We start from the raw sequence: 26,824 nt of genomic DNA on the forward strand, positions 1-26,824 counted from the left end.
ATACAGAACGCATGAGGAAAAACAGCAGAATAAAACTCTGTAACTGGAATTCACTAGAACACCAAAAGTTTCCTAAACCAGAACTTAAAGTAGCAAACATTTCTAATAGTAGCTATATTCCAGCCAGAACTCTTGCTAGGAAGGTCACAGACTACCTCACTTCGCAAGGCAAATCATTCCGAGGAATCCTTTCCATCCTTGGTCCCAGAAATGACTTGAACACAGTTTATTTTTTTTTCTTTCTTTCTTTCTTTCTTTCTTTCGTTCTTTCTTTGAGACAGTTTCGCTCTTGTTGCCCAGGCTGGAGTGCAATGGCGCGATCTTGGCTCACCGCAACCTCCGCCTTCTGGGTTCAAGTGATTCTCCTGCCTCAGCCTTCCAAGCAGGCTGGAATTACAGGCATGTGCCACCATGCCCGGCTAATTCTGTATTTTTAGTAGAGACGGGGTTTCTCCGTGTTGGTCAGGCTGATCTCGAACTCCTGATCTCAGGTGATCCACCCACCTCAGCCTCCCAAAGTGCTGGGACTACAGGCATAAGCCACCGCACCCAGCCTTAAACACAGTTTCTATGTCTCTTTACTGGTTCCCCTTTGTCTATTCTCTGCTATTGGAGTGAACTCATCCTAATTCCCAAGTAAAATAAGAAAGAAAAAAGTCAAAAGAGCAAAGGACACTTTCATGGGCTCTTGCCTTCTAGGAGCAATGTGACAGACACGTCCACAGCTATTAACTAAAACAAACCTTCTGTTTTCAAATTAGACCCTAACATAAGGCTTGTCCAAGCAAAATTATCGATTAACTACCCAGGCATCAAACTGCTCCATTTTTCACAGTCTGTCCATTAGGAAAAAATTTAAGTTCCTCTCTCACATAAACAAAGATAAATTTCAGAAATATTAAAATGCAAAATACAAAAATATCACAAAAACTAAAGGAAACTTGGCTAAATATCTGTCATACTCCTGTAACACAGAAGGCCTTCCTAGATATGAAAAGGAACCTAGAAGCCATAAAGGCAAAAACTGAGAATTAAAAACATAAAAATATAAAACCTCTATAAAAAAAACCATACCACCTATGACACTAAAAAAGAATCTATGCGCTGGGGAAGAAATACTCGCAATATGTGAACAAAGGCTGGGCGTGGTGGCTCATGTTTGGAATCCCAGCACTTTGGGAGGTCAAGGCGGGCAGATCACCTGAGGCCAGGAGTTCCAGACCAGCCTGGCCAACATGGTGAAACCCTGTCTCTACAAAAATACACAAATTAGCCAGGCATGATGGCGGGTACCTGTAATCCCAGCTACTCGGGAGGCTGAGGCGGGAGAATCACTTGAACCTGGGAGGTAGCTGGTGGCTGCAGTGAGCCAAGATCGCACCACTGCACTCCACCCTGAGCAACACAGCCAGACTCCGTCTCAAAAGAAAAAAAAAAAAAAAAACATGAAGACCAACTGTTAACATTCATAAAATAAAAAGATAATATAAATAATTTTTTTAAAAGCCAATAGGAAAAAAGGACAAAGGTACACACAATTAATTCACATAATTTCTTGAGTAAACATACCTGTTCAAAAGAATGTTAAAAAGCCTGGCCAACATGGTGAAACCCTGTCTCTATGAAAAATAAAAAAATCAGCCAGGCATGGTGGCGCATGCCTATAGTCCCAGCTACTTGGGAGGCTGAGGCACCAGAATTGCTTGAACCTAGGAGGTGGAAGTTGCAGTGAACCAAGATGGCAACACTACACTCCAGCCTGGGCAACAGAGTGAGACTGTCTAAAAAAAAAAAAAAAGAAAGAAAGAAAAATTCAAATTCCAATGATATATAATTTTCCCCTATTAAGACGGATAAAAGTTTTTTTTTAAAATAATCATTTAAGTATTAACAAGTATGTGGGGAAAATGTGTGCGAATTCTGTTGGTGCAAATACAAATTAGTACAAAATTTCTGATACGCAACACTGATTAAAGTTTCAATTGTACCTATCTTTAAAACAGCAATTATTAATCTGAGGATTCATACTACAGGAAGATGTTTGCAATGATAATCTGGAAAACAAGACTACAACAGCAAAAACTATAAATAAGATAAATATTAATATTTACCAAAAATTGATTAAATAAACTACACGAATTATGCAGCTTTGAAAAGAGAAAGAGGTACAGTGCTTATGAACCGACATGGGAAAACTCTGCAAACGTGAATGACGAAAGTTACAGCAGCTTACTGTCTGATCGTATATTTATCTTTTTTTTTTTTATTTTTATTTTTTTTTGAGACAGAGTCTCGCTCTGTCGCCGAGGCTAAAGTGCAGTGGTGCGGAGCGATCTCAGCTCGCAGCAAGCTCCGCCTCCCAAGCTCAAGCGATTCTCCTGCCTCAGCCTCCCAAGTAGCTAGGATTACAGGCATGCGCCACCACGCCCGGCCTTTTTTTTTTTTTTTTGAGACGGAGTCTTGCTCAGTTGCCCAGGCTGGAGTGCAGTAGCACAATCTCGGCTCACTGCAAGCTCTGCCTCCTGGGTTCAAGCCATTCTCCTGCCTCAGCCTCCCAAGTAGCTGGGACTACAGGCGCCCGCCACCACGCCCGGCTAATATTTTGTATTTTTAGTAGAGACGGGGTTTCTCCATGTTGGTCAGGCAGGTCTCAAACTCCCGACCTGAGGTGACCCACCCGCCTCGGCCTCCCAAAGTGCTGGAATTACAGGCGTGAGCCACCACGCCCGGCCAGAGTAAGTTCTTTCTAGTCTTGACAGTACCACCATTGTCCTGAAAAACAGAAAAATAATGCTCAAGGATCTGATTCAAAGTAGGCCGTGTTGTGCCTCCATCTCTGACTTTTCGAATGAAGCGATCTAGAGATTTCAACAGGACAAAAACATAGTGTGTCCTTAACAGTATTTAGTTTGGTCAGTCTTCTTAACTTCAGTCATTCTAAATATGTGTATAAGGATATCTCATGATTTTAATTTGCATCTCCCTAATGAATACTGTTAATTAACTTTTTTTCATTTGCTTATATGCCATCTGTATCTCCTGTGGTGAAGTGTCTAAATATTTACTTCTTTTTTTTCTTATTGCTGAATTTGAAGAGTTCTTTATACATCCTACATACAAGTTATTGATTAGACATATGCTTGGTAAAGATTTTCTTCCAGGCCAGGCGCGGTGGCTCACGCCTGTAATCCCAGCACTTTGGGAGGCGGACACAGATGGATCATTTCAGGGCAGGAGTTCAAAATCAGTCTGGGCAACATGGTGAAACCCCGTCTCTTATTAAAAATACAAAAATTAGCTGGGCATGGTAGTGTGTGCCTGTGATCCCACCTACTCAGGAGGCTGAGGCACAAGAATCGCTTGAGCCCAAGAGGTAAGGGGCTGCAGTGAGCCGAGATGGTGCCACTGCAATCCAGCCTGGGGAACACAGCATGACTCTGTCTCCAAAAAAATAAAGTAGTAGGAAAAAGATGAATTGCTAACAATGTTGGAGCAAATGGACAGTCACCTTGGAAAATAATAAAGGGGAATCACTAGGAAAAAAATAAAAATTTTTTTCCCAAACTGTGGCTTCTCTATTCTCTTGCCCGTGTCTTTTAAAGAGCAGATTTTAATTTTAATAAAGTCTAATTTATCAATTTTTATAGTTTGCACTTTTAATGCATATCTAAGAAATTATTACCTGAGGTCTAAAAATTTTTTTCTCCTGTTTTTTTCCATGAACATTATAGTTTTAGGTTTTACATTTAAGTTCAGAAGCCATTTTGAGTTAGTTTTTATACACAGTACAAGGTATGAATCCATTTTTCATATATCAATATCCAATTGTTTCCCATTGTGGAAAAAGCTACGTTTCTCCCACTACATTGTCTTTATGCCTTTGTCAAAATTATCAGTTATCTACATATATCTGAGTTTATTTCTGGACTACCAATTCTGTTTTCACTTTTTTTTTTTTTTTTTTTTTTTTTGAGACGGAGTCTCGCTCTGTCGCCCAGGCTGGAGTGCAGTGGCATAATCTTGGTTCACTGCAACCTCTGCCTCCTGGGTTCAAGCGATTCTCCCGCCTATTTACCTATTTTTATGCCAAACTATTTTTACTACAGCTTTATAATTCTTGAAATTAGGTAGTGTTGGCTCCCTCACTGTTCTTTTTCACAGTTGTTTAAAGTTCTTTAAATTTCCATACGAATTTTAGAATCACCTTGTGCATTTCTATAAAAAAGCCTGCAAAGATTGTAATATGTTTCTTAAATCTACTTAGTAATTTGGTGAAAATCAACATTTTAACAAAGTTGAGTCTTCCAACTCAACTTTGGAACAGGATATACAGCCACTTCTCATTATTGATATAATATGTCAATGACTATTATGTGAATTAGCAATTATTGAACCATTGCTCCCAGGAGAACTAAAGTATTAGGTTCTTGCAAGCTTCTGGTCACATTTTTGTGAACTGATCATATGTCATGTTTTATGTGTTTCTGTTTAAAGACTTCTTGTTTAATATGTATTACTAATATATGTTGTTATTCATTAACGTTGAACTCACGTCCAACAGTACTGTTTAACTCTTGCCTAAATAAAGCTTATCTAATACACATATTTTCTCTGTAAGGCATATCAGAGCATCCTTGTACTTAGAAACACTATATGGCACTTAAACATTACATTTTAAACATAATTTTAAACATCAAAATAACCACCTTTGTAAACATCAAAATAACCAACAAAAAGCACAAACATGCAAAAAATACAGCACTAAATAAACCAAGAAAGGGCTATTTGCTTACAGTATGAAACTAAAATAAGAAAGCAGAGCACTGTCTTGTTCAATCCCATCTGGGTATGTGTGCACTGGGTGATTCAAAATGTTTTGCCCCTGCAGGTGTCTGAGAATGACCACAAAAGCACTGCAAGTATTGGTTTTGGGGTTACAAATAAAAATTAGTAAGCCAATTCCCAGGTAAGGAATCCATGAATAATGAGAATCAACTGTATCTTATTTAGGTATCCTTTAATTTCTTGCAGCAGTATTTTGTAGTTCTCATTTTCTTTAACATATTTTGTTAGACTTATCCCTAAGTAGTTCATATTTTTGATGCTTTTGAAAATGCTACTCTTTTATTTCATTTACGATTGTTCTCTGCTAAGGTACAGAAACACAATTGGTTTTTGCATAGTGCTCTTCTATCCTGCAACTCTGCTATACTAATCCATTAGTTCTTGTAGGATTCCACCAGATTTTCTACGTAGACAGTCAGGTCATCTGTGAATAAGGACAGTTTTACTAATTTATTTCCAATCTGAATACCATGTATTTCCTTCTCTTGCATGATGCTATGGGCTAGAACCTCCATGGCAACGTCAAATGGAACTGGTTAAAGTGGACATCCTGTCTTCTTTTTTAAAAAAAAGTGTCCAGTTTTGGCCCAGCGCGGTGGCTCACGCCTGTAATCCCAGTACTTTGGAAGGCCAAGACGGATGGATCACGAGGTCTGGAGATCGAGACCATCCTGGCTAACCCAGTGAAACCCCATCTCTACTAAAAAATACAAAAAAAATTAGCCGGGCGTAGTAGCGGTTGCCTGTAGTCCCAGTTACTCGGGAGGCTGAGGCAGAAGAATGGCGTGAACCCAGGAGGCAGGGCTTTCAGTGAGTCAAGATAGCGCCACTCCAGCCTGGGCGACAGAGCGAGACTCCTGTCTCAAAAAAAACAAAAAGTGTCCAGTTTTTCACCAGTAAGTACAAGGTCAGCTAATAAGGTTTTTCACAGAAACACATTAGCAGACTGGGAAAGTTCACTTCCACTCCTAGTTTGGCGAAAGTCTTTAAGATACTGAATACTGGATTTTATCAAACGATTTTTCTGTATCTATGGAGATCATGTGATTTTTGCTTTCTAGTCCATTAATATGGTGAATTACACTACTGATTTTTTTGAACATTAAACCAACCCCACATTCCTGGGATAAACCCCACATCGTCATGACATATTATCCTTTTAATAAACTGTTGAATTAGATTTAATAAACTGTTGAATTAGATTTTAATAAACTGTTGAAACTTTGTTTAGATTTTTGCAATTATATTTATGAGACATACTGGTCTGTAATTTCCTTAAAATGTATTTGTCTGATTCTGGTATCCCAGTAATGCTGGCATCATGAGCCTTGTAAAAAATTCCTTCCACTTCAGTATTTTTAAAAGCATATAAAATTGATATTATTTTTCCTCAACTGGTATAATTCACCAGTGAAACTATCCGGACCTAGAGTTTTCTTTGTAAGTAGACTTTTACTACAATTTTTATTTCTTTAACACATAAAAAGCTACTCAGGGCCAGGCATGATGGCTCATGTCTGTAATCCTACCACTTCAGGCCAAGGCAGGAGGATCACTTGAGCCCAGGAGTTGGAGACCGGTCAGTGCAACATGGTGAAACCTTATCTCTACAAAAATTAAAAATAAAAAAATTAGCCAGGCATGGTAGCATGTGCCTGATATCCCAGCTAGGAGGCTGAAGTAGGAAGATCACTTGAGGTCAAGGCCACAGTGAGCTATCATTGGACCATTGCTCTCCAGCCTGGGCAAAAGTGAGACCCTGTCTCAGAAAGAAAGAAAAAAAAAAGCTATTCACGTTATCCATTTTCTTCTTCTTCCTTTGGGATTAATTTGCTCTTCTTTTTCTACTCTCTTAAGATGGAAGCTGAATTCATTTGAGTTATTTGAGTTCATTCTTCTTTCAAAATATATACATTTGATGCTATAAATTTCTCCCTAAATACTGTTTTAGTAATATATTCTAATGTTGTATTGCTGTTGTCATTTAGTGTAAAATACTTCCTTTTTTTTTTTTTTTTTTTTTGAGACGGAGTCTCGCTCTGTCGCCTGGGCTGGATGGAGTGCAGTGGCCGGATCTCAGCTCACTGCAAGCTCCGCCTCCCAGGTTTATGCCATTCTCCTGTCTCAGCCTCCCGAGTAGCTGGGACTACAGGCGCCCGCCACCTCGCCTGGCTAGCTTTTTGTATTTTTTAGTAGAGACGGGGTTTCACCGTTAGCCAGGATGGTCTCGATCTCCTGACCTCATGATCCGCCCGTCTCGGCCTCCCAAAGTGCTGGGATTACAGGCTTGAGCCACCGCGCCCGGCCGTAAAATACTTTCTAATTTACTTTTCCTTCTTTCTAAATCACAGATTACTTGTATTTTTTAATTTCCAAATATTTGGAGATTTCCCAAGAATCTTTCTGTTAATGATTCCTAATTCCACTGTAATCAGATAAAATGTTTTAATCACTTGAATCCTTCTGAATTCATTTAAGACTGTTTCATGGCCAGGCACCGTGGCTCACACATGTAATCCTAGGAGTTTGGGAGGCAGAGGCAGGAGGATCACCTGAACCCAGGAGTTCTAGACCAGTCTGGGAAACACAGTAAGATCCCAACACTATAAAAAAAAAAAAAAAAAAAAAAAAAAAAAAGAATATTAGCTGGGTGTGGCGGCACACATCTATAGTCTTAGATACTTGGGGAGCTGAAATGGGAGGGCTGTTTGAGTCCAGGAGGTCAAGGCTGCAGCGAGCCACGGTGGTACCACTTCACTACAGTGTGAACAAAGCAAAACCCCACCTCCAAAAAAAAAAAAAAAAAAGGTGCTCTATGGCCCAAACTATGGTTTATCATTGTAAATGTTTTGTATAAACTTGTGAACAAATGTGTATTCTACTCTTTTTAGGTAGAGTGTTCTATAAATGCAATCAGGTCAGGTTGGTTAACAATTATTCAAGTCTACTATATTTCTGATGATTTTCTGTCCATTTGTATCAATTATTGACAGGGGTTACTAAAATCTCCAATTATGACTGGATTTCGCAATTTCTCCTTGCATTTCTATTCGTTTTTGTTTCATGTGTTTTGAAGCTTTGTTATTAGGTGCATAAACATGTAACATCATTATGTCCTCTTAACTGACCTCTTTACCATTATAAATGAAAATGACCTTCTTTATCCCTGGAAATATTCCTTGCTCTGAAATATACTTTGATATTAATATAGCCACTCCAAGTTGCTTTTGACTAGGTTACCATATTATGTCTTTTCCCATTCTTTTACTTTTAACCTATTTATGTTTATAAACTATTTCTTGTAGGCAAGCATATAGTTGGATCTTGCTTTTATATCCAATCTGACAAATTCAGTCTTTGGAGTGTTTAGATGATTTACATTTAGTTTGATTATTCATATGGTTAGGTTTGATTCTATCATCTTGCTATTTATATTTTTTATATTTATTATATATTTGATGTTTGTTCCTTTTTTCTTCTTTTTTGACCTTTGTTGAATTATTTTGTGTGACTCCATTTTATCTTGTTTTTATTAGCTTATTATTGTAACTCTCTTTTATTGGCTTATTATTGTAACTCTCTATTTTGCTATTTTAGGGGCTAGAGTTTATAGTATACATTTTTAACTTACCACAGTCTACCTTCCAGTGATACTATCACCTCACACAGAGCAAAAGAATCTTATAACAGTATACCTCCATTTCTCCCTCCCTGCCTTTTAGCTATTGTTATCATGCATTTTACTTTTAGGTAAGTTATAAACCCCATAACAGCTTGTTAATATTTTTGCTTTAAACAGTCAGTTATCTTTTAAGGAGATTTAACTAATAAGAAAAAAAAATGATGTATTTACCCAAGTAGTTACCATTTCCAGTGTTCTTTCTTTCATGTAACTCCATATTTGTATCTGGTATCACTTTCCTGCTGTCTGAAGGATTGCTTTTAAATTTTCTTCCAGAGGGGAAATGTTAGCAATAAATTATTTCAACTTCTGTGTTGTAAACATCTTTATCTCATCTTTGCTTTAGAAACATATTTTTGTCAGATATAGAATTATGGATTGGCATTTTTCATCTTTCAGTATTTTAAAGATGCTTTCCCCAGTTTTTTGGCTTATATCATTTCTGATAAATCTATTAAGATAATCATCTTTATCGTTCTTCCTCTACACACAAAATGACCATACCTCTTTCTCTGACTGCTTTTGAGATTTTCTCTTTATCATTTGCTTTCAACAATTTGATTATAAAGTACAGTAAGTCCTCACTTAACATCACCAATAGGTTCTTGGAACCTGCAACTTCAAGTGAAACAAAGTAGAACAGAACCAATTTTACCATGGTCCAATCGATATAAACAAGGGTTAAGTTCCTACAGTGTATTTCTAGTTACAAAAACATCACCAAACTTCTAAATAAATACCAAAACACTTCTAATATTAAACAGTGAAATAAATGTGAGCTACACATACACTTAAGAAAGATTAATAAAAACAACTAAGATAATTATTTACCCAATTTTTCTAGTTCAGGGTCACAGGTGGTCAGAGCATATCCTAGCTGTTCAGGGGACAAGGCAGAAACCAGCCTTAGAGAGGATGCTATTCCATACTAGAGTGCACGCGCGCGCACGCGCGCACACACACACACACACACACACACACACACACACACACCAACTCACTCACTCATACTGGAACAATCTAGAGAAGCCAATTAACCTAATGTGCACATCTTTGGCAATCGAGAGAAGCCAATTAACCCAATGCTCACATCTACCTAATGTGGGAGGAAACTGAAGTCCCAAAGAAAACCCATGCAGACATGGGAAGAACATGCAAACATCACACCAGTCATGGCCCCAGCCAGGAATCAATTCTTTTTCTCTCATCAACATCATGACAAAATGATGTTGAAAGTAACATTATTTGAGGACCTGCTATACCCTGGTGTAGTTTTATGTTTCTTATACTTGAAACTCATTTAATTTATCTGTAAATCTAAAACATTTTTGGCCATTATTTCTTAAAATATATTCTTCTGTGTATTACTTCCTTTGAGAACCATAATTATTCATCTGTTTGGCTGTTTGAGTGTCCCACAGCTCACTGACTTTTTATTCTTTTTTCTCTATGCTTCATTCTGGATGGTTTCTATTGTTCTGCCTTCAAGTTCATTCGTAATTTTTTCTGCAATGTCTAATTTACCATTAATCTCACACCGTATATTTTTCATCTCAGTTGTAGTTTTCATCGTTGTAAGTTTGATATGGGTCTTTTTGTCTCTTCTATATCTCTAACTTTTTGAATATATGGAATACAGTTATAATGTTTTAATGCCCTCTGCTAATTCTATCATCTGTGTCAGTTCTGTGTCAATTTTGATTGATGATTCTCATAATTATGGGTCATATTTCATGCTTCTTTGCATACATGGTAATCTTTCACTGAATGACATACCCTGTTAATTTTACCTTGCTATATAACTCCTATAAATCTTTTTGGACTTTGTCCAGGGATACAGTTGAGTAATTTGGAAATAGTTTGTTCAAGTCTTGTTTTTATAATTTACTAGTTTGCTCCAGAGCAGCAACATCTTCTCAACTCAGAGTCTGCCAGGCTCCACAATTCAGTTTCTACTTTCTATGTCACATGCTGGAAAATCTCTCACTGCAGTAGGCCTGGGGCAATTGTAGGACTCACCTTGTTTGTTTCTTCTCTCTCAAGAATCACTGACCTGAATGTCTTAATCGTTGTTTCTACATATTTTGGTTTTTTTGGAGAAGAGGGGTAGGATTGTTTCAAGAGGACAGTAAACACGATCCTTGTTACACCACATGGACCAGATGCAAAAGTCCCCATCTGTCCTTGTATATTTAATCTATCTGTGTCTATTTCAAATGAGTTTCTTGTAAACATCGTAAATATACGTCCCTGACTTACGATGGTTCACCATATGATTCAACTTTACCATAGTGACAAAGTGATACGCACTCAGTAGAAACCATACTGAAGTACCTATACAAGCATTCTATTTTTCACTTTCAGTATCACATTCAATAAATTATGACATATTTAACACTTTATTATAAAATAGGCTGTATGTTAGATGATTTTACCCAACTGTAGGCTAACTTAAGTGTTCTGAGCACATTTAAGGTAGGCCTGGCTAAGCTATGATGTTCAGTAGGTTGTGTGTGTGTGCATATATATATATGTATATATATATTTTTTGAGACAAGGTCCCACTCTGTCACCCAGACTAGAATGCAGTGAAGACATATAACTCACTGCAGCCTTGACCTCCTGGGCTCAAACAACCCTCCCACCTCAGCCTCCCGAGTAGCTAGGACTACAGGTGCACACCACCACATCCAGCTTATTTTTGTATTTTTTGTAGAAACGGGTTTTCACCATGTTGTCCAGGCAGGTCTTGAACTCCTAGGTCCAAATGATCTGCCAGCCTTGGCCTCCCAAAGTGCTGGGATACAGGCATGAGTCACCATGCCCAGTTAATTATGTATATGAAATACATTTTTTACTTTCAATATTTTCAACTTACAATGGGTTTATCAGGACTTAACACCATCATAAGTCAAGGAGCATCTGTACTTGAGTCTTGCTTTTCTATAGAATCTGACAATCTTTGCCTTTTAAATTAGTCATTTACATTTATTATAATTATCAATATTACTAGATTTACATCTACTGTTTTGCTAATTTTTTGTCCTGTTATGTGTTCCTTTCTTCATCTTTATCTATCTTCTTTTAGACTGATTATTTTTTAGTATCCATTTTACATCCTACATAGGCTTACTATTTTAATTTTGTCATATAGGAATTGTTGTAAAACATACACAGCCTACCTTCAAATATCATACCACTTCATGTATGATATAAGCACCTAAAAATTCTGTACTTCCCTACCCCTTACCCCATTCTTTATGCTACTGACATCAATTAATTTCTATGTATAAGCCCTCAAGGCATTGTTAGTATTTCTGTTTTAGTCAATTATCTTTTTAAAAGTCAAAAATGGGCCAGGTGTGGTGGCTCACACCTGTAATCCCAACACTTTGGGAGGCCAAGGTGGGCGGATCACTTGAGGTCAGGAGTTCAAGACCAGCCTGGCCAACACGGTGAAACCCCATCTCTACTAAAAATATAAAAATTAACCAACCATGGTGGGCTCATGCCTGTAATCCCAGCACTTTGGGAGGTCGAGGCAGGCGAATCACTTGAGTCCAGGAGTTGGGAGACCAACCTGAGCAACATGCCAAAACCCCTTCTCAACAAAATACACAAAAATTAGCTGAGTATAGTGGTGCATGTCTGTAGTCCCGGCTACTTGAGAGGCTGAGGTGGGAAGACTGCTTCACCCTGGGAGGTCAAAGCTGCAGTGAGCCATGATTGTGCCACTGCACTCCAGCCTGGGAGACAGAGCAAGACCTGTCTCAACAACAACAAAATTTTTATTTCAATACCACCAATTTTCAGCTATTTGATTATGATGTGCTTGGTCGGTTTTCGTTTTTTTTTTTTTTTTTAATATTCCTTCTACTTTAGGTTGACTTCTTACCATCATCTACAGGTTTATAGTTTCCACTAAACAGAGAACAGGGGTTCAAAGTCATTATTTCTTAATGTCATTCGCAGCAACCTGGATGGAACTGGGGACTTACTCTAACTGAAGTAACTCTGGAATGGAAAACCAAACATCATACGTTCTCACTCATAAGTGGGAGCTAAGCTTGTGAGGATGTAAAGGTGTAAGAATGATACAGTGGACTTTGGGGACTTGGGGAAAGGGTGGAAGTGGTATGAGGTAGAAAAGACTACACACTGAGTACAGTGTACACTGCTTGGCTGATGGGTGCACCAAAGTCTCAGAAATCACCACTAAAGAACTTATTCATGTAACCAAACACCACCTATTTCCCAAAAACCTGTTGAAATAAAATAAAGTCATTATTTCTTATAATATTTTCTGTTGCCCCTCCCTTCTCCTAGAATTCTAATTACACATGTCTTAAACCACTCAATATTTCCCACAGCTCACTGATGCTCTGTTTTTTTCTTTAGTCCTTCCACCCTGTGCTTCATTTTGGATAGTCACTATTGTTATCTATTCAAGCCCACTGATGTGTGTCTTACCTGCTATTAATCCCATCCAATATATATTTTATTTCAGATATTGCATTCTTCATCTCTATTTTTATATCTTCTATGTATTTCTACATCATCTTTCTGTTTTCCCCTCGCTTCTTAAACATTTAGAGCACATTAGCAGCAACTCTTTCTATATCTTTGTCTGCTAAATCAATCATCTTTATCATTTCTGGGTCTCTATTCAGGAAATGTTTAAATCCTGGCTATGGGTCATATTTTCATTCTTCTTTGTAAGCATTTTAATATTTTATTGAGGTAAAATTGATATAATATCTAATTAATCTATTTAAAGTGAACATTTGGCTGGGCACGGTGGCTCACTCCTGTAATCCCAGCACTTTGGGAGGCCGAGGCGGGTGGATCACTTGAAGTCAGGAATTCAAGATCAGCCTGGCCAACATGGTGAAACCTCGTCTCTACTAAAAACATGAAAATTAGCTGGGCGTGGCAGCAGCTGCCTGTAATCCCACCTACTGGGGAGGCTGAGGCAGGAGAATCCCTTGAACACAGGAGGTGGAGGTTGCAGTTAGCTGAGATCACGCCACTGCACTCCAGACTGAGCAACAGAGGGAGACTCCGTCTCAAAAAAATAAATAAATAAATAATAAAGTGAACATTCCTGTGGTACTCAGTCCATTCACAGTGTTGTACAACTACCACCTATACCTAGTTCCAAAACACTGTTATCACCCCAAAAGGGAATTCAGTATCTATTACACAGTTGCTTCTCATTCACCCTTAACCCCAGGCCCTGGCAAGCAACAATCTGCATTCTGTCTCACAGATTACCTATGGTGAATATTTCACACAAATGGAATCATACAATAAGTGACCATTTGTGTGTCTTCTTTCACTTAATATGTTTTCTAGGTCCATCTGCATCATAGCACGTATCTGTACTTCATTTCTTTATTGCTAGACAATACTTTATGGAATGTAGACTACTACAATTTGTTTACTCATTCATACACTGATGGACATTTGGGTTGTTTCCACCATTTAGCTAGTGTAAATAGTGCTGCTATGAACATGTGTGGTCATGTATTTGTTTGAGTACCTGCTTTCAATTATTTAGGGTATATACCTATGAGTGGAATTGTTGGGTCATACGACAAGTCTATGTGTTCCTTTGAGGAACTGTCAAACTCTTTTCCCCACGGAGGCTGAACCATTTAACATTCCCACCAGCAACATACAAGGGCTCTAGTTCCTCCACATCATCCTCAAAACTAGTTACTGCCGGTCTTTTGATTCTGGCCATCCTAGTAGGTGTGAAGTGGTATCTCACTGTGGTTTTCGTTTGCATCTCCTTGATCACTAATGATGTTGAGCATTAATGATGTGTTTATCTTCTTAGAGTAACTGTCTATTCCAAGTCCTTTGCCCATTTTTTAGGTGAGCTTTTTGTTGTTCTTGAGTTGTAAGTTTTCATTCTTGTATTTGGCCATTGGTCCATTATAAGTTAATTTTTATACATGGCATGAAGTAGGGTTCCAACTTTATTGTTTTGCATGTGCATTTCCAGGGGCCCCCAAACCATTTGTTGAAGAGATTATTCTTTCCCCACTGAATCATCTCGGCATGTTTGTTAAAAATCACTTGCCTACAGATATATTAATTCTGGACTCTCAATTTTATTCTATCGTCTATACATCTATCCTTATGCCAGTACCACACTATTTTGATTATTGTAGCTTTGCAGTAAGTTTCATAATTGGGAAATATAAGTCCTCTGGCTTTATTCTTCTTTTTCAAGACTGTTTTGGCTATTTGGATCTGTTGCAATTCCATATGAATATGAGAATCAGCTTTCCAACTTTTGCAAAAAAAAAAAAAAAAAAAAAAGGCCAATGGAATTTTGATAGAGATTGCATTGAACCTGGAGATTGCTTTGGACAGTACTGCCATCCTAATGGCAATGTAAAGTCTTCCAATTCGTGAACACAAAACGTCTTTGCACTTATTTAGGTCTTCTTTATTTCAACATGTTTTGTAGTTTTCAGTGCACAAGTCTTTCGTAAGCAAGTCGACTCCTTTAGGCTTTTGGATGTTACTATAAATGCAATCTTTTTAAATTTCTTTTTGGATTGTTCATTGCCAGTATACAGAAACACAAATTTTGTGTGTGCATTATATTGTACCTACAACTTTGCTCAAGTTATTTATTAGCTTTAGCAGAGGTTTTTCTGGATTCTTTGGGATTTCTATATACAGGACTATGTCATCTGCAAATAGAGACAGTTTTATTTCTTCCTTCCAAATCTGTATGTCTTTGTTTCCTTTTCTTGTCACACTGCTCTGGCTGTAACTTCCACTGTAATTTGAATAACTGTGGTGAGAATGGGTATCCATGCCTTGTTCCTGATCATAAGGGCAAAGATTTCAGTCTTTTACTATTGAGTTGGGTATTAGCTGTGGGTTTTTTCATAAATGCTGAATGTTGAGGAAATGTTAAAAAAAAAAAAAAAAAAGTTCCCTACTATTCCTAATTTTGAGCATTTCTATCACGAACAGCTGCTGTATTTTGTCAAGTGCCTTCCGTATCAATTGAAACATGTGGGGGTTTTCCCCCCTTCGATCTATTAATGTGTTGTACTATACCACCCTTACATTCCTGGGAATAAGTCCCACCAGGCCATGGTGCATATTCCTTTAAATATGCTGCTGGATTCAGTTTGCTAGTATTTTGTTGAAGATTTTTGCATCTGTATTAATAAGGAATATTGGCTTGTAATTTTCTCATTATGTCTTTGTTTGGCTTTGGTATCAGGGTAATAATACTGGCCTCAAAGAGTGAGTTAGGAAGTACTCTTATTCTCTCCTCTCCAATTTTTTGGAAGAGTATGAGAGGGATTCTCATACTCTTCAAATATTTAAATATTTGGTAGAATCCACCAGAGAAGCCATATGGTACTGGACTTTTGATTGGGAGTTTTTGTTTTGTTTTGAGATAGGGTCTCACTCTATCACCCAGGTTGGAGTGCAATGGCATAATCATGGATCACTGCAGTCTCAACCTCCCAGGCTCACTGCAGTCTCAACCTCCCAGGCTCAAGTAATCTTAGTTTGGAAGGTTTTTAAACTAATTCAATCTGTTCACTTGTAAGTCTGTTATATTTTCTATTTCTTCTTCTGAGTCAGCTTTAGTAATTTATATTTCTAAAATGTGTCCATTTCACATTTCTAAATTTCTTAAAATGTGTCCATTTCATGTAGGTTATCTATCTAATCTGTGGCATAAAATTGCTCATAGTATTCTCTTTAATCCTTTTTGTTTCTTTAAGGTCAGTAGTAATGTCCCCGTACTCACGTCTAGTTTTAGTTATACCTCTCTGCACTTTTTCTTTGTCAGTCTAGCGAAAGGTTTGTCAGTTTCATTGATCTTTTAAAGAAACAAACTTCTGGTTTCACTAATTCTCTATATTATTTTCCTATTCTCTATTTCATTTATCTCCACTCCAATCTTTATTTACTTCCTTTTTTCTGGTAGCTTTGCATTTTCTGGTTTCTTTAAGATGTAAAGTACGGTTATTTATTTGAGATATTTCTTATTCTTTTATGTAGATGTTTATTGCTAATAATTTCCCTCTCAGGACTGTTTTCACTGCATCATTTAAATCACATATATTGTTTCCATTTTAGTTTACCTCTAAGTATTCTCTAATTTTCATATATTTGTAAATTTCCATATATTTGTAAATTTTCCAGTATTCCTTCTGTTAATCATTACTAACTTCATTCCACTGTGACTGGAGAAGATGCATAGCATGATTTCAATCTTTTTAAATTTACTGAAACTTGTTTTGTGGTCTAATACAGCCCGGAGAATGTTTCATGTACACTTTAAAAGAATACATATTTTGGCAGGATGCAAGTGGCTCACGCCTATAATCCCCGCACTTTGGAAGGCCGGAGGCAGGTGAATCTCCTGAGATCAAGAGTCTGAGACTAGCCTGGCCAACACGGCAAAACCCTGCCTCTACTAAAAATACAAAAATAGCCGAGTGTGGTGGTGGACACCTGTAATTCTAGCTACTCAGGAAGCTGAGGCAGGGGAATCACTTGAACCCCAGAGGCGGAGGTTGCAGTGAGTCAAGATGAAGACATTGCACTCCAGCCTGGGCAACAGAGTGAGACTCCGTCTCCCAAAAAAATAAAGACAAAAAAAAAAAAAAAAGAATATATATTTTGCTGTTGCTGAATATTCTGTGTATGTCTGTTAGGTCTAGCTGATTTATACTGCTGTTCAAGTCCTCTAGTTCCTTACTGATATTCTGTCTAGATGTTCTATCCATTGCTAATGTCGAAGCAAGCATTTTGTGACTGAGTAACAGAAACTAAATTTTACATTGTTGGGTTCTGAATTTTGTTGTATTCTTCTAAATAGTGTTTCAGTGCAATTAAGTTACTTGGAATCATTTGGAACCTTCTGAGGACTCTTCCCAGTGCCCTACGTATTCTACGACATCCAACAGGAACATGACTATTTGAAGCCTCATGTGAACTCTAGAAATTGTTTTTCTTAGTGCTTTCCAGAAGTGCTATATTTTTCTCTGGCCTCAGGTAGGGCCTGTCAAGCATCTACAAAATCAGAACTCAGCAAAAGACTCCAGGAGAACCCTCTGGAGATCTCCAAAATGCATGCTCACTTGTTCATGCTCTCTTGTTTTCTAGTGTATGCTTCCCCAGTGCCAATTCCAACCCTCATAGCTCTTTTTTCTCTGGTACTCTGCCCTGCAATTCTAACCACCTTGATCTTCCCAAATTTTTATCTTTGTCTTTTTATCTCAGTAGGACTGCTGGGCTCTGTTTTGGTTCCTCCACACCTTGCACTGCAACCAATAAACTACCTCTAGGATCTGCAGTAAGCTGTTACAATTGAAGGGCTTTACCCTCACTTGTTCCTATTCTCTCAGGGATCACAGTCTGGTGCTGCCTGTCACCAATGTCTAAAAGCTATTGTTTATATATTTTATAAATTCTCAAGTTATTTAAGGAGAATGAGTACATTTTTGCTACATAACAAATTACCTCCAATTTTGTGGCTTTAAAAATCAAGCATTGGCCAGGTACGGTGACTCACGCCTGTAATCCCAGCACTTTGGGAGGCTGAGGCAGGAGGATCACCTGAGGTCAGGAGTTTGAGACCAGCCTGCCCAACATGGTGAAACCCTATCTCTACTAAAAATACAAAAATTAGCCAGGTGTGGTGGTGCACGTCTATAGCCCCAGCTACTCAGGAGGCTGAGGCAGGAGGATCACTTGAACCTGGGAGACAAGAGGTTACAGTGAGCTGAGATCGTGTCACTACACTCTAGCCTGGGTGACAGACCAAGACTCCAACTCAAAAAAACTAAAAAAATTTTTTTTAAAAAATTTATTTATTTCACACAGTTTCTGAGGGTTGGTAATCAGGGAACTGCTTAGACGGGTAGTTCTGGCTCAGGATCTCTCATGAGGTTGCAGTCAAGATGTCAGCAGGACAGATGTTTAGGACTGGAAGCCTGACTAAAGCTGGGACATCTGCTTCCAAGAAGGCTCACTCACATGCTGTTGGCCAGAAGCCTCAGTTCCTTGTTGGCTGTTGGCAAAAGGTCTCAGTTTCTCACAGCATGGGCCTCTCCATCGGGCCGTTCACAACATAGCAGCTAACAATTCTCAGAGTAAGTAATCCAAGGCTGGGGGTAGTAAGGGAAGGAGGCGGAGTCATATTTGTTTTATAAATAACCTATCGTGGCCGGGCGCGGTGGCTCACGCCTGTAATCCCAGCACTTTGGGAGGCCGAGGCGGGCGGATCACAAGGTCAGGATATCAAGATCATCCCGGCGAACACGGTGAAACCTCGTTTCTACTAAAAATACAAAAAATTAGCCGGGCGTGGTGGCGGGTGCCTGTAGTCCCAGCTACTCGAGAAGCTGAGGCAGGAGGATGGTGTGAACCCGAGAGGCGAAGCTTGCAGTGAGCCGAGATCGCGCCACTGCACTCCAACCTGGGCGACAGAGCCAGACTTTGTCTCAAAAAAATAAATAAATAAATAACCTATCCTAAGAAATGATCCATCACTTCTGTCACGTTCTATTGGTTCCACAGATAAACCTCAATGTAATGTGTATGGGGATTACACCGTGGTGTAAATACCAGGATGCAGGGATCATTGGGGGCCATCTTGGAAGCTGGCTACACATAAAATAAATCCAGTTCCCATTATACCAGCATAGGCGAAAGTAGAAGTCTGTCTTACACATTTTAACCTCCTGATGTTTACTATTTTTCTTATCCCCTAACGGTAGGCTATATCCTACGCGACAAGAGATGTGAGCAGATTATAGATCCCCACACCCAGTCTTGGGAAAAAAAGTAACTACTACTAAGTAGCAGCAACTTTTAAGAGGAAAGAATAGAGTTCCTGGTGCTTGTGGCAAGAAGCAGGAGAACCTCGAAGCCAATGTGGGCTTGAGAAAGTGGTTCATTCCCCCAAATACTTTACTCAATTATCTACCTAAATGTCTGCCGTCTGCCCTCCTTTCCCACCAATTTCCAGAGTCAGGCAGCAACAGCCAAGAGCAATATTAATAGTCAAATTAATAGCAGTAGTAACAGGAGCAATGCTAAGCATTTTGCCTTTGTTATCTCAATTACTCCTCACAACAAACCTCTGAGATAGCCATCATTATTCTTTAAACTCTAGACTTGTTTCTTGGTAATCATACTCTGGTCTTACACTATCCAGTGTAATAAAAACTGTCTTTTTTTTTTTTTTTTTTGTAACACCTAGCTCCCTCTTGCCCTACAGGGTTCTCCTACTCCTTTGACACAGAAAAATTCTGTCTTGTCCTGCCGTCATCCCTTCCACTTCAGTTAGGCCTTAAAGCTTCCTCTTAGCTTCCATGTTCCCAACATCTACTACCAAACCTCACTAAAAAGAACTACCAGACTACTTTGATCCCTGTAAATTCCCAGTTGCTAGGCTCTCCCAATACAACAACTGCCTAATACAGACTTTTCCAATTCCTTAGGACACACTGACCTGTCAAGTCTACCTCACTAGCTAATCTCCAAAACTTGGCCCTATTTCAGCTACTCATTTAAAAATATTATTCACAGCATGTATCTTCGTAATTTACATTTGCTGTAGCTTACTGTTAAAATGAGTTCCTTTTCCCAGGGGACCTATAATTAATGATCCGGGAGAAAGGACCAAAATATACCATACTCATCATATTATGGTACCCCAGAAACTAGTATACTCCTATTAGTTATCTGTTGAATAATGAGTAAAAAGTATAGAGTAATGATTATAAATACTCAGAAAATTATCAGGGGACATAATCCAAAGAATGTTATTTACAAATAAAAAGAAATAGACGACAGTAGACATATATAAGCAATTCACAAAAGGCAAAACACGAAAGAACAAGAACTATTTAAATATTACAGAAACACAACGTAAAATACCACCTTTTGTCAGACAGATTGGCAAAGACTGAAATTTTGTCAAGGAAGTAAGGAAACAGGTAGATACACTTCTGGCAGATATAACTTTGTCTTTTAGGGGGCTATACACCAAATATCTTTAAAATCCACATACATCTTTGACTAGTATTTCCATTTCAAATAATCAATTCTAAGAAAATAATTAGACAAACAGATGTATATTACAAAAATTCACTATGGCACTAACTACAATACAAAAATCTGTCCAACAATAAGGGCTTGGTTAAATTTTAGTACATCCAAACTAAGAATTATTATTAAATCACTTCAAAACATTACATATTGTATAAACCCAGTTTTTAAAAAGTAACATATATTCACATAAAAACATACCTGCATAGAAAAAAAATCTAGAAGTATACACCCCAAAATGTTACCAGTGATTATCTCTGTAAAAGAAGTGGAATTTTTTGTGATTTTTTTTGTTTGTTTTTGGGGTTTTTTTTTTTTTTGCTTATCACACCTAATTTTCTACAGTAAGCATAAGTTGCACATGGATAATAACACACATTCTTAAAAGGCAAAAACAATAACTATGATCACAATTTAAAGGCAGAAAAGTGCTATTATTTTAACAGAACATGGAACATTCATGTTCCATGATAATACTAAAGTTAGGCAAAGTTAGTAACAAATAACCTGGTATTCAATAGCCTAGTTTTTCATTAGTTTTAGTAACACATATGGAAGAATCTGTTACAAATAAAAAACCATGTAGCCTGGGCACAGTGGCTCACGTCTGTAATCCCAGCACTTTGAAAGGCCAAGGCAGGCAGATCACGAGGTCAGGAGTTCAAGACCAGCCTGACCAACATGGTGAAACTCTGTCTCTACTAAGAATACAAAACTTAGCGAGGCATGGTGGCGTGTGCTTGTGATCCCAGCTACTCAGGTGGCTGAGGCAGAAGAATTGCTTGAACCCGAAAGGCGGAGGTTGCAGTGAGGTGAGATCATGCCACTGCACTCCAGTCTGGGCAACAGAGTGAGACTCCATCTCAAAAATAAATAAATAAATACATAAATAAAAAGCATCTAATTCAGGTATCTTGAGAAAACAAAAGACTTCCCAAATAAAAATGTAGTAGTAATCCTAGAGACAATGTTGATAATCACACAGTAAAAATCTCAACTGTTTCAAGCTGAGAATCAACTCAAGTCCCCTTTGCATGCCTAGGGTCTCATTCTGTTACCCAGACTGGAGTGCAGTGGCATGATCACAGTTCACTGCAGCTTCAACCTCCCAGGCTCAAGTGATCCTCCACCCCGGCCTCCCAAGTAGCTAAGACTACAGGCATGTGTCACCATATCTAACTTATTTTTTTTTTTTTGTAGAGACAGGGTCCTACTATGCTGCCCAAGCTGGTCTCAAAATCCTGGTCTCAAGCAATCCTCCCACTTCGGCCTCCCAAAGTGCTGGGATTACAGGCATGGGCCACCACAGCTGGCCCCTTTATACATTTACCTTGAGAACCCTCACTGTTATGAGAAAGTGGTTGCCGAGAAAGTAAGATTCAAAAATTACTCATGAGTTTAAGAATTCAACTCTATGTTTAGCTGAAGAGAGTCTTTATCTCAAACTTGAACAGTTTGGGGGATGACAGTTATAGTCAGTAACAAGATGGAGGGATCTCTTATTCTAGGAATACACGTCTGTTAAGGTTGAGCATCCCAAATCCAAAAATCTGAAATCCAAAATCTCCAAGATTTCAAACTTCTTTTGTACCAACATAATGCTCAAAGGAAATGCTCATTGGAGCATTCTGGATTTTGGATTTCTGTATTAGGGACGCTCAACCAGTAGGCAAAATTCCAAAATCTAAAAAAATTTGAAATAGGAAACACTTCCGGTGCCAAGCATTTTGGATAAGGAATACTCAACCTGTACAAGTTAAGTATGTATATCTCCAGGCACTGTGTACAACTTCTAGCCAACATCCAGGGAATTGCTTGTGGCCATGTAGAGCGTTGCCTAGGAACTGTTTGCAGTGCCTGATTCAACATGACCTGCAACATAGCCAGTTAGTAAATCCTCATTAGGACTAATCCATAAACTATAATTTTCAATGAAGTTGGCTGGCATAAAATGATCATTTCCAAATGTCTGTGGCAGAATATGAAAAATTATTTTAACTGTAACCAAATAATTTTAGTGGCAACTTCACACCTATAACAGTTTGCAAATAAGGTCTCATAATGCTTCCACTGGGATTTGAGAGCAGCTGTGAGGTAACAGGAAGCACTAAGCACAGGACAGCTCTACAATTTCCTTAAATTATTAGTAATGTTTTTGATTAAACTGATTTTTGTTGCACAAGGAAAGTTTCTAGAAAACCAAATAACAACTTTACATGAGGGAGAGTTAGTTGCATTTGTGTAACACAGCAGCATATAACACCAAAACTGACAACATAATTACGTGCTTATTGTTGAAAAATAAATATCCCCTTGCTTTAGTGACAACTCTAGCACCATTCGTATGTTCATACACCCAACAAATAAATGTATGAAAACTATTTACATTGTTTATTCTAGGACCTGGGAATATAACAGTAAACAAGAAAAGTCACTGTCTGTCTTCATGAAACATACTAACAAGGGAGACAGATGTTAAAACAAATAATTACATATTTGACTATAACTGCAAATGTCATGTTATTAAACTAAAGAGCAAGTGCTATGACAGCATACAGCAGGACTGCAGTCAAGCAAGCCAAACCCAGGGGAGGGGAAGAGAGGTCCAGGCAGAGGAAATCTGTGCAAATCCTTGCAGCCAGAACAACCTTACCCAATCTAGGAACTGAAACAGTCCAGTATAACTGAAGCATTGAGATTATTTCTTGGGCACACATTAAGTCCAAGATGTATAAGACATCCAAGAGATCAAGGTGGTAAATGCTACCTGAGTCTGGAGCTCAGAAAAAGAGGCCTAGACCAGGTATAAACTTCTGTCATTAGCTTAGAGATGGCATGGGATGCACAGGAACTAGGGATTTCTCAGGCAAGGTGAGCAGGACTATATATCAGAGGGCAGGGGGTCAAGATTACTTTCTTTTTTTTTTTTTTTGGAACAGAGTCTTGCTCTGTCGCCCAGGCTAGAGTGCAATGGTGTGATCTCAGTTTACTGCAACCTCCGCCTCCTGGATTCAAGCAATTCTCCTGCCTCAGCCTCCCAAGTAGCTGGGATTACAGGTATGCACCACCACAACCGGCTGATTTTTTTGTATTTTTAGTAGAGATAGGGTTTCACCATGTTGGCCAGGCTGGTCTTGATCTCCTGACTTCAGGTGATCTACCTGCCTCAGCCTCCCAAAATGCTAGGATTACAGGCCTGAGTGACCGCGCCTGGCCAAGATTACTTTTTTTTTTTTTTGAGACAGAGTTTCACTCTTTTTGCCCAGGCTGGAGTGCAATGGCACAATCTTGGCTCACCGCAACCTCCGCCTCACCGAAACCTCCGCCTCCCGGGTTCAAGTGATTCTCCTGCCTCAGCCTCCTGAGTAGCTGGGATTACAGGCATGCACCGCCACACCTGGCTAATTTTGTATTTTTTAGTAGAGGGTTTTTAGTAGGGTTTCTCCATGTTGGCGAGGCTGGTCTCAAACTCCCGTCCTCAAGTGATCCACCTGCCTCGGCCTCCTAAAGTGCTGGGATTATAGGCGTGAGCCACTGTGCCCAGCCAATTATTTTTTTAATCACAGGAAAAAAAAAATAGTTTAATTACTTCTCTCATGATTTGCAACCAAAAGAAATAAAATTACTTTGTTTCTTTCCCTTTTTTTTTTTTTAAGAGACAGGGTCTCACTATGTTGCCCAGTCTGGCTCAAACTCCTGTGCTCAAGAGATCCTCCCACCTCACCTCCCAAAATGCTGGGACTACAGGTGTGAGCCACCCAGCCTGGCCAAAAATATTTTCTAACACTATAGTTACGATACAATGTTCTATTTAACTGGTAAAGGTAAAATTAAATGTATAAAGTTCTTGGAAAAACCTCAAGAACTAAGAAAAACACTTCTTTCAGTGAGTCTAAAGTATTATACGCTGTAGTTTATCAGAGCACTTCCTTCTAGAGTTTTTCAGTGCCCTGGAAAGTGAATCTTTTTTTTTTTAAACAGATACAACTACTTCACAAGATTTGTCACTAAAAATGCTTTGAGTCTGCAGAACTGCCACCTATTGAAGCTATATCATGATAAGCATTCTGAACACATTAACAAGTCCTAAAGGGATGTGACATCAAGAAGAACAGACAAACCTTCTGCCTTGCACAACCAGAAGTTATCAACTTTCAGAAGATCATTCTAATCCTTAAACAACCTGCCCTACACAGCCTCCAATGATGACTATACAGTAGGTAACTGTTTTAAAAAGTGATGAGTCAGGTTACAGGTATAGAAAAGAAAAGCTGAGTTAAAATGTTCCACAATTTACAGCCAAAGCACAATGTACGCATGAAAAATGTCTTAACACAAACTCACCTGATTTATTTGAAGCATGTTAAGACAATATTGACCAAACTGCTGTATCCCTCACGGCTCCCAAAACTGGAAAATGAAAATGAAGAAATAAAGTTCAACTTAGTTGATAACCTCAATGACTGGTATTTTAAACACATGCCCTTGATAAAAATCAAACATAAAATGTAATTTATCCAGATCTCCATAGAACTTTCTATGATGATAAAAATGTTCTGTACTTGTACTATACAATCTGGTAGTCATTAGCCACATGCGGCTACTGAGCATTTGAAATGTGGCTAGAGCAATCAAGAAAATAAACGTTTAATTTTCTTTCATGTTAACTTAAATAAGCACATCACTAGTGTCCACCATACTGGACAGTACAGATCTGAACAAAGCTCCTTCTGCTTCTAGATTTCTAAGACAATCCCAACAAAAGTGAAGCTGTTAAAAATAAATCTGAGAGTTTCAGGTTAATATTTAACATATACTCTCTTTTTGCAGTCCTGTTTTAAACAGCTTTGTTCCCATTTTCTATATGATAAATTAATCCTAAAGAAGATGCAACACCACAAGTATTCTCTTATATGGTATGGAAAAGAGCATATAGTACAATTATCTTGCTGAATATTTTACTTTTCTCTGTCATTTTGTCTGTTATCATCAGTATAAAAATAGTACGCATAATAAAATGTCAGGCTGGGCACAGTAATCCCAGCATTTTGGGAGGCCAAGTTGGGTGGATCATTTGAGGTCAGGAGTTTGAGACCAGCTTGGCCAACATGGTGAAAATCCTGCCTCTACTAAAACTACAAAAATTAGCCGGGCATGGTGGCAAGTGCCTGTAATCCCAGCTACTAGGGAGGCTGAGGCAAGAGAATCGCTTGAACCCAGCAGGCAGAGGTTGCAGTAAGCCAAGATCATGCCATGGCACTCCAGCCTAGGTGACAGAGTGAGACTCCATCTCAAAAAAAAGAAAAAAGAAATTAATTTAAAAACAGATGCCAATGAAGGGCAGGAAAGTCCAAATTATAAACAAATAAATCATGAGATCTTGTAATGAAAAAAAGTTCATATAAAATATAAATTATGTACAGACCTCTCCCCTAAAAATTATCTACAAAGCAACAATACAGTTGTGATACACAGCAAAAGGCCTATATCTAATCACTAGTGGAGAAACTTTTATGTTGTTAAATTTTAATATTGAACTTGCCCTTAGAAGCAAATGTTTTGTAAGTACACACACACATACACAAACACACACTCGTATTTGGTTACCATTTTTTCAAGATGACAAACTAGAGTCAATTCAAAATGACTTTGAAAACTTTTAATATTTTTCTTACAATAAGTGTCCACAGCATCCGCAATCTGCATCAATTTTTATTTCTTTCTAATTACTTTCACATTTCCTATGAGAATGGGATGCTGTATAAAGAGCACAAGGCCTGGGTATTGGTGAATTTGAGTTTTAGTCAAAGTTCTTCAGGAGATTACCTTCTGAGCCTTGGTCAAATTACTTTGTGTATCTTTGAGTTCTTCTTTTTCTCTCTTCTTTTTTTTTCTTCAATCTTTAAAAAGTAAGCTAAAGTCCTTGCGGTAGGCAGCCTCTAACAAATAGAATATAGCAGAAATAATGAGATACCACTTCCAAGATTAGGTTATAAAAATTATTGGGCATCACCTTCTCTCACTCATTTGCTCAGAGGGAAGCAGATGCTAAACTGTGGGGCCCTTTGGAGAGGCCCACAAGGCAAAGAACTGAGAAAAACCTCTGGCCAACAGCCAGCAAAAATTGATTTCTTCAGTCCAAGAGCCCCAAGAAACTGAACCCTGCAAGAGCCACATGAATGAGTT

General features: G+C 38.3%; 1 protein-coding gene across 46 annotated transcripts in view; it reads right to left on the minus strand.

Moving 5' to 3' along the window:
- The window catches only part of STAU2 (staufen double-stranded RNA binding protein 2), a 332,176-nt gene that overhangs the window by 299,207 nt on the left and 6,145 nt on the right, over window positions 1-26,824 (minus strand). For 20 of the 46 annotated variants that reach the window (XM_077943833.1, XM_077943825.1, XM_077943832.1 and 17 more), the window contains 2 exons: window positions 26,465-26,577; window positions 24,983-25,048 (listed from right to left, as the gene is read on the minus strand). The exons of 3 other annotated variants lie outside the window; for them this stretch is intronic. Coding sequence is in view for 9 of the 43 variants with exons in the window: in XM_015145581.3 (XP_015001067.2) it covers window positions 24,983-25,000 (18 nt within the window). In the remaining 34 variants the exon portion in view is untranslated. Of the gene's footprint in view, window positions 1-13,239; window positions 18,691-18,845; window positions 18,864-20,839; window positions 20,896-22,495; window positions 22,511-24,982; window positions 25,049-26,464; window positions 26,578-26,824 lie in introns of those variants that run through there. 23 more of the 46 variants (XM_077943834.1, XM_077943826.1, XM_077943831.1 and 20 more) reach the window with 7 other exon arrangements.

The sequence above is a fragment of the Macaca mulatta genome, chromosome 8 (genome assembly GCF_049350105.2).
Source record: "Macaca mulatta isolate MMU2019108-1 chromosome 8, T2T-MMU8v2.0, whole genome shotgun sequence".
Lineage (NCBI taxonomy): Eukaryota > Metazoa > Chordata > Mammalia > Primates > Cercopithecidae > Macaca > Macaca mulatta.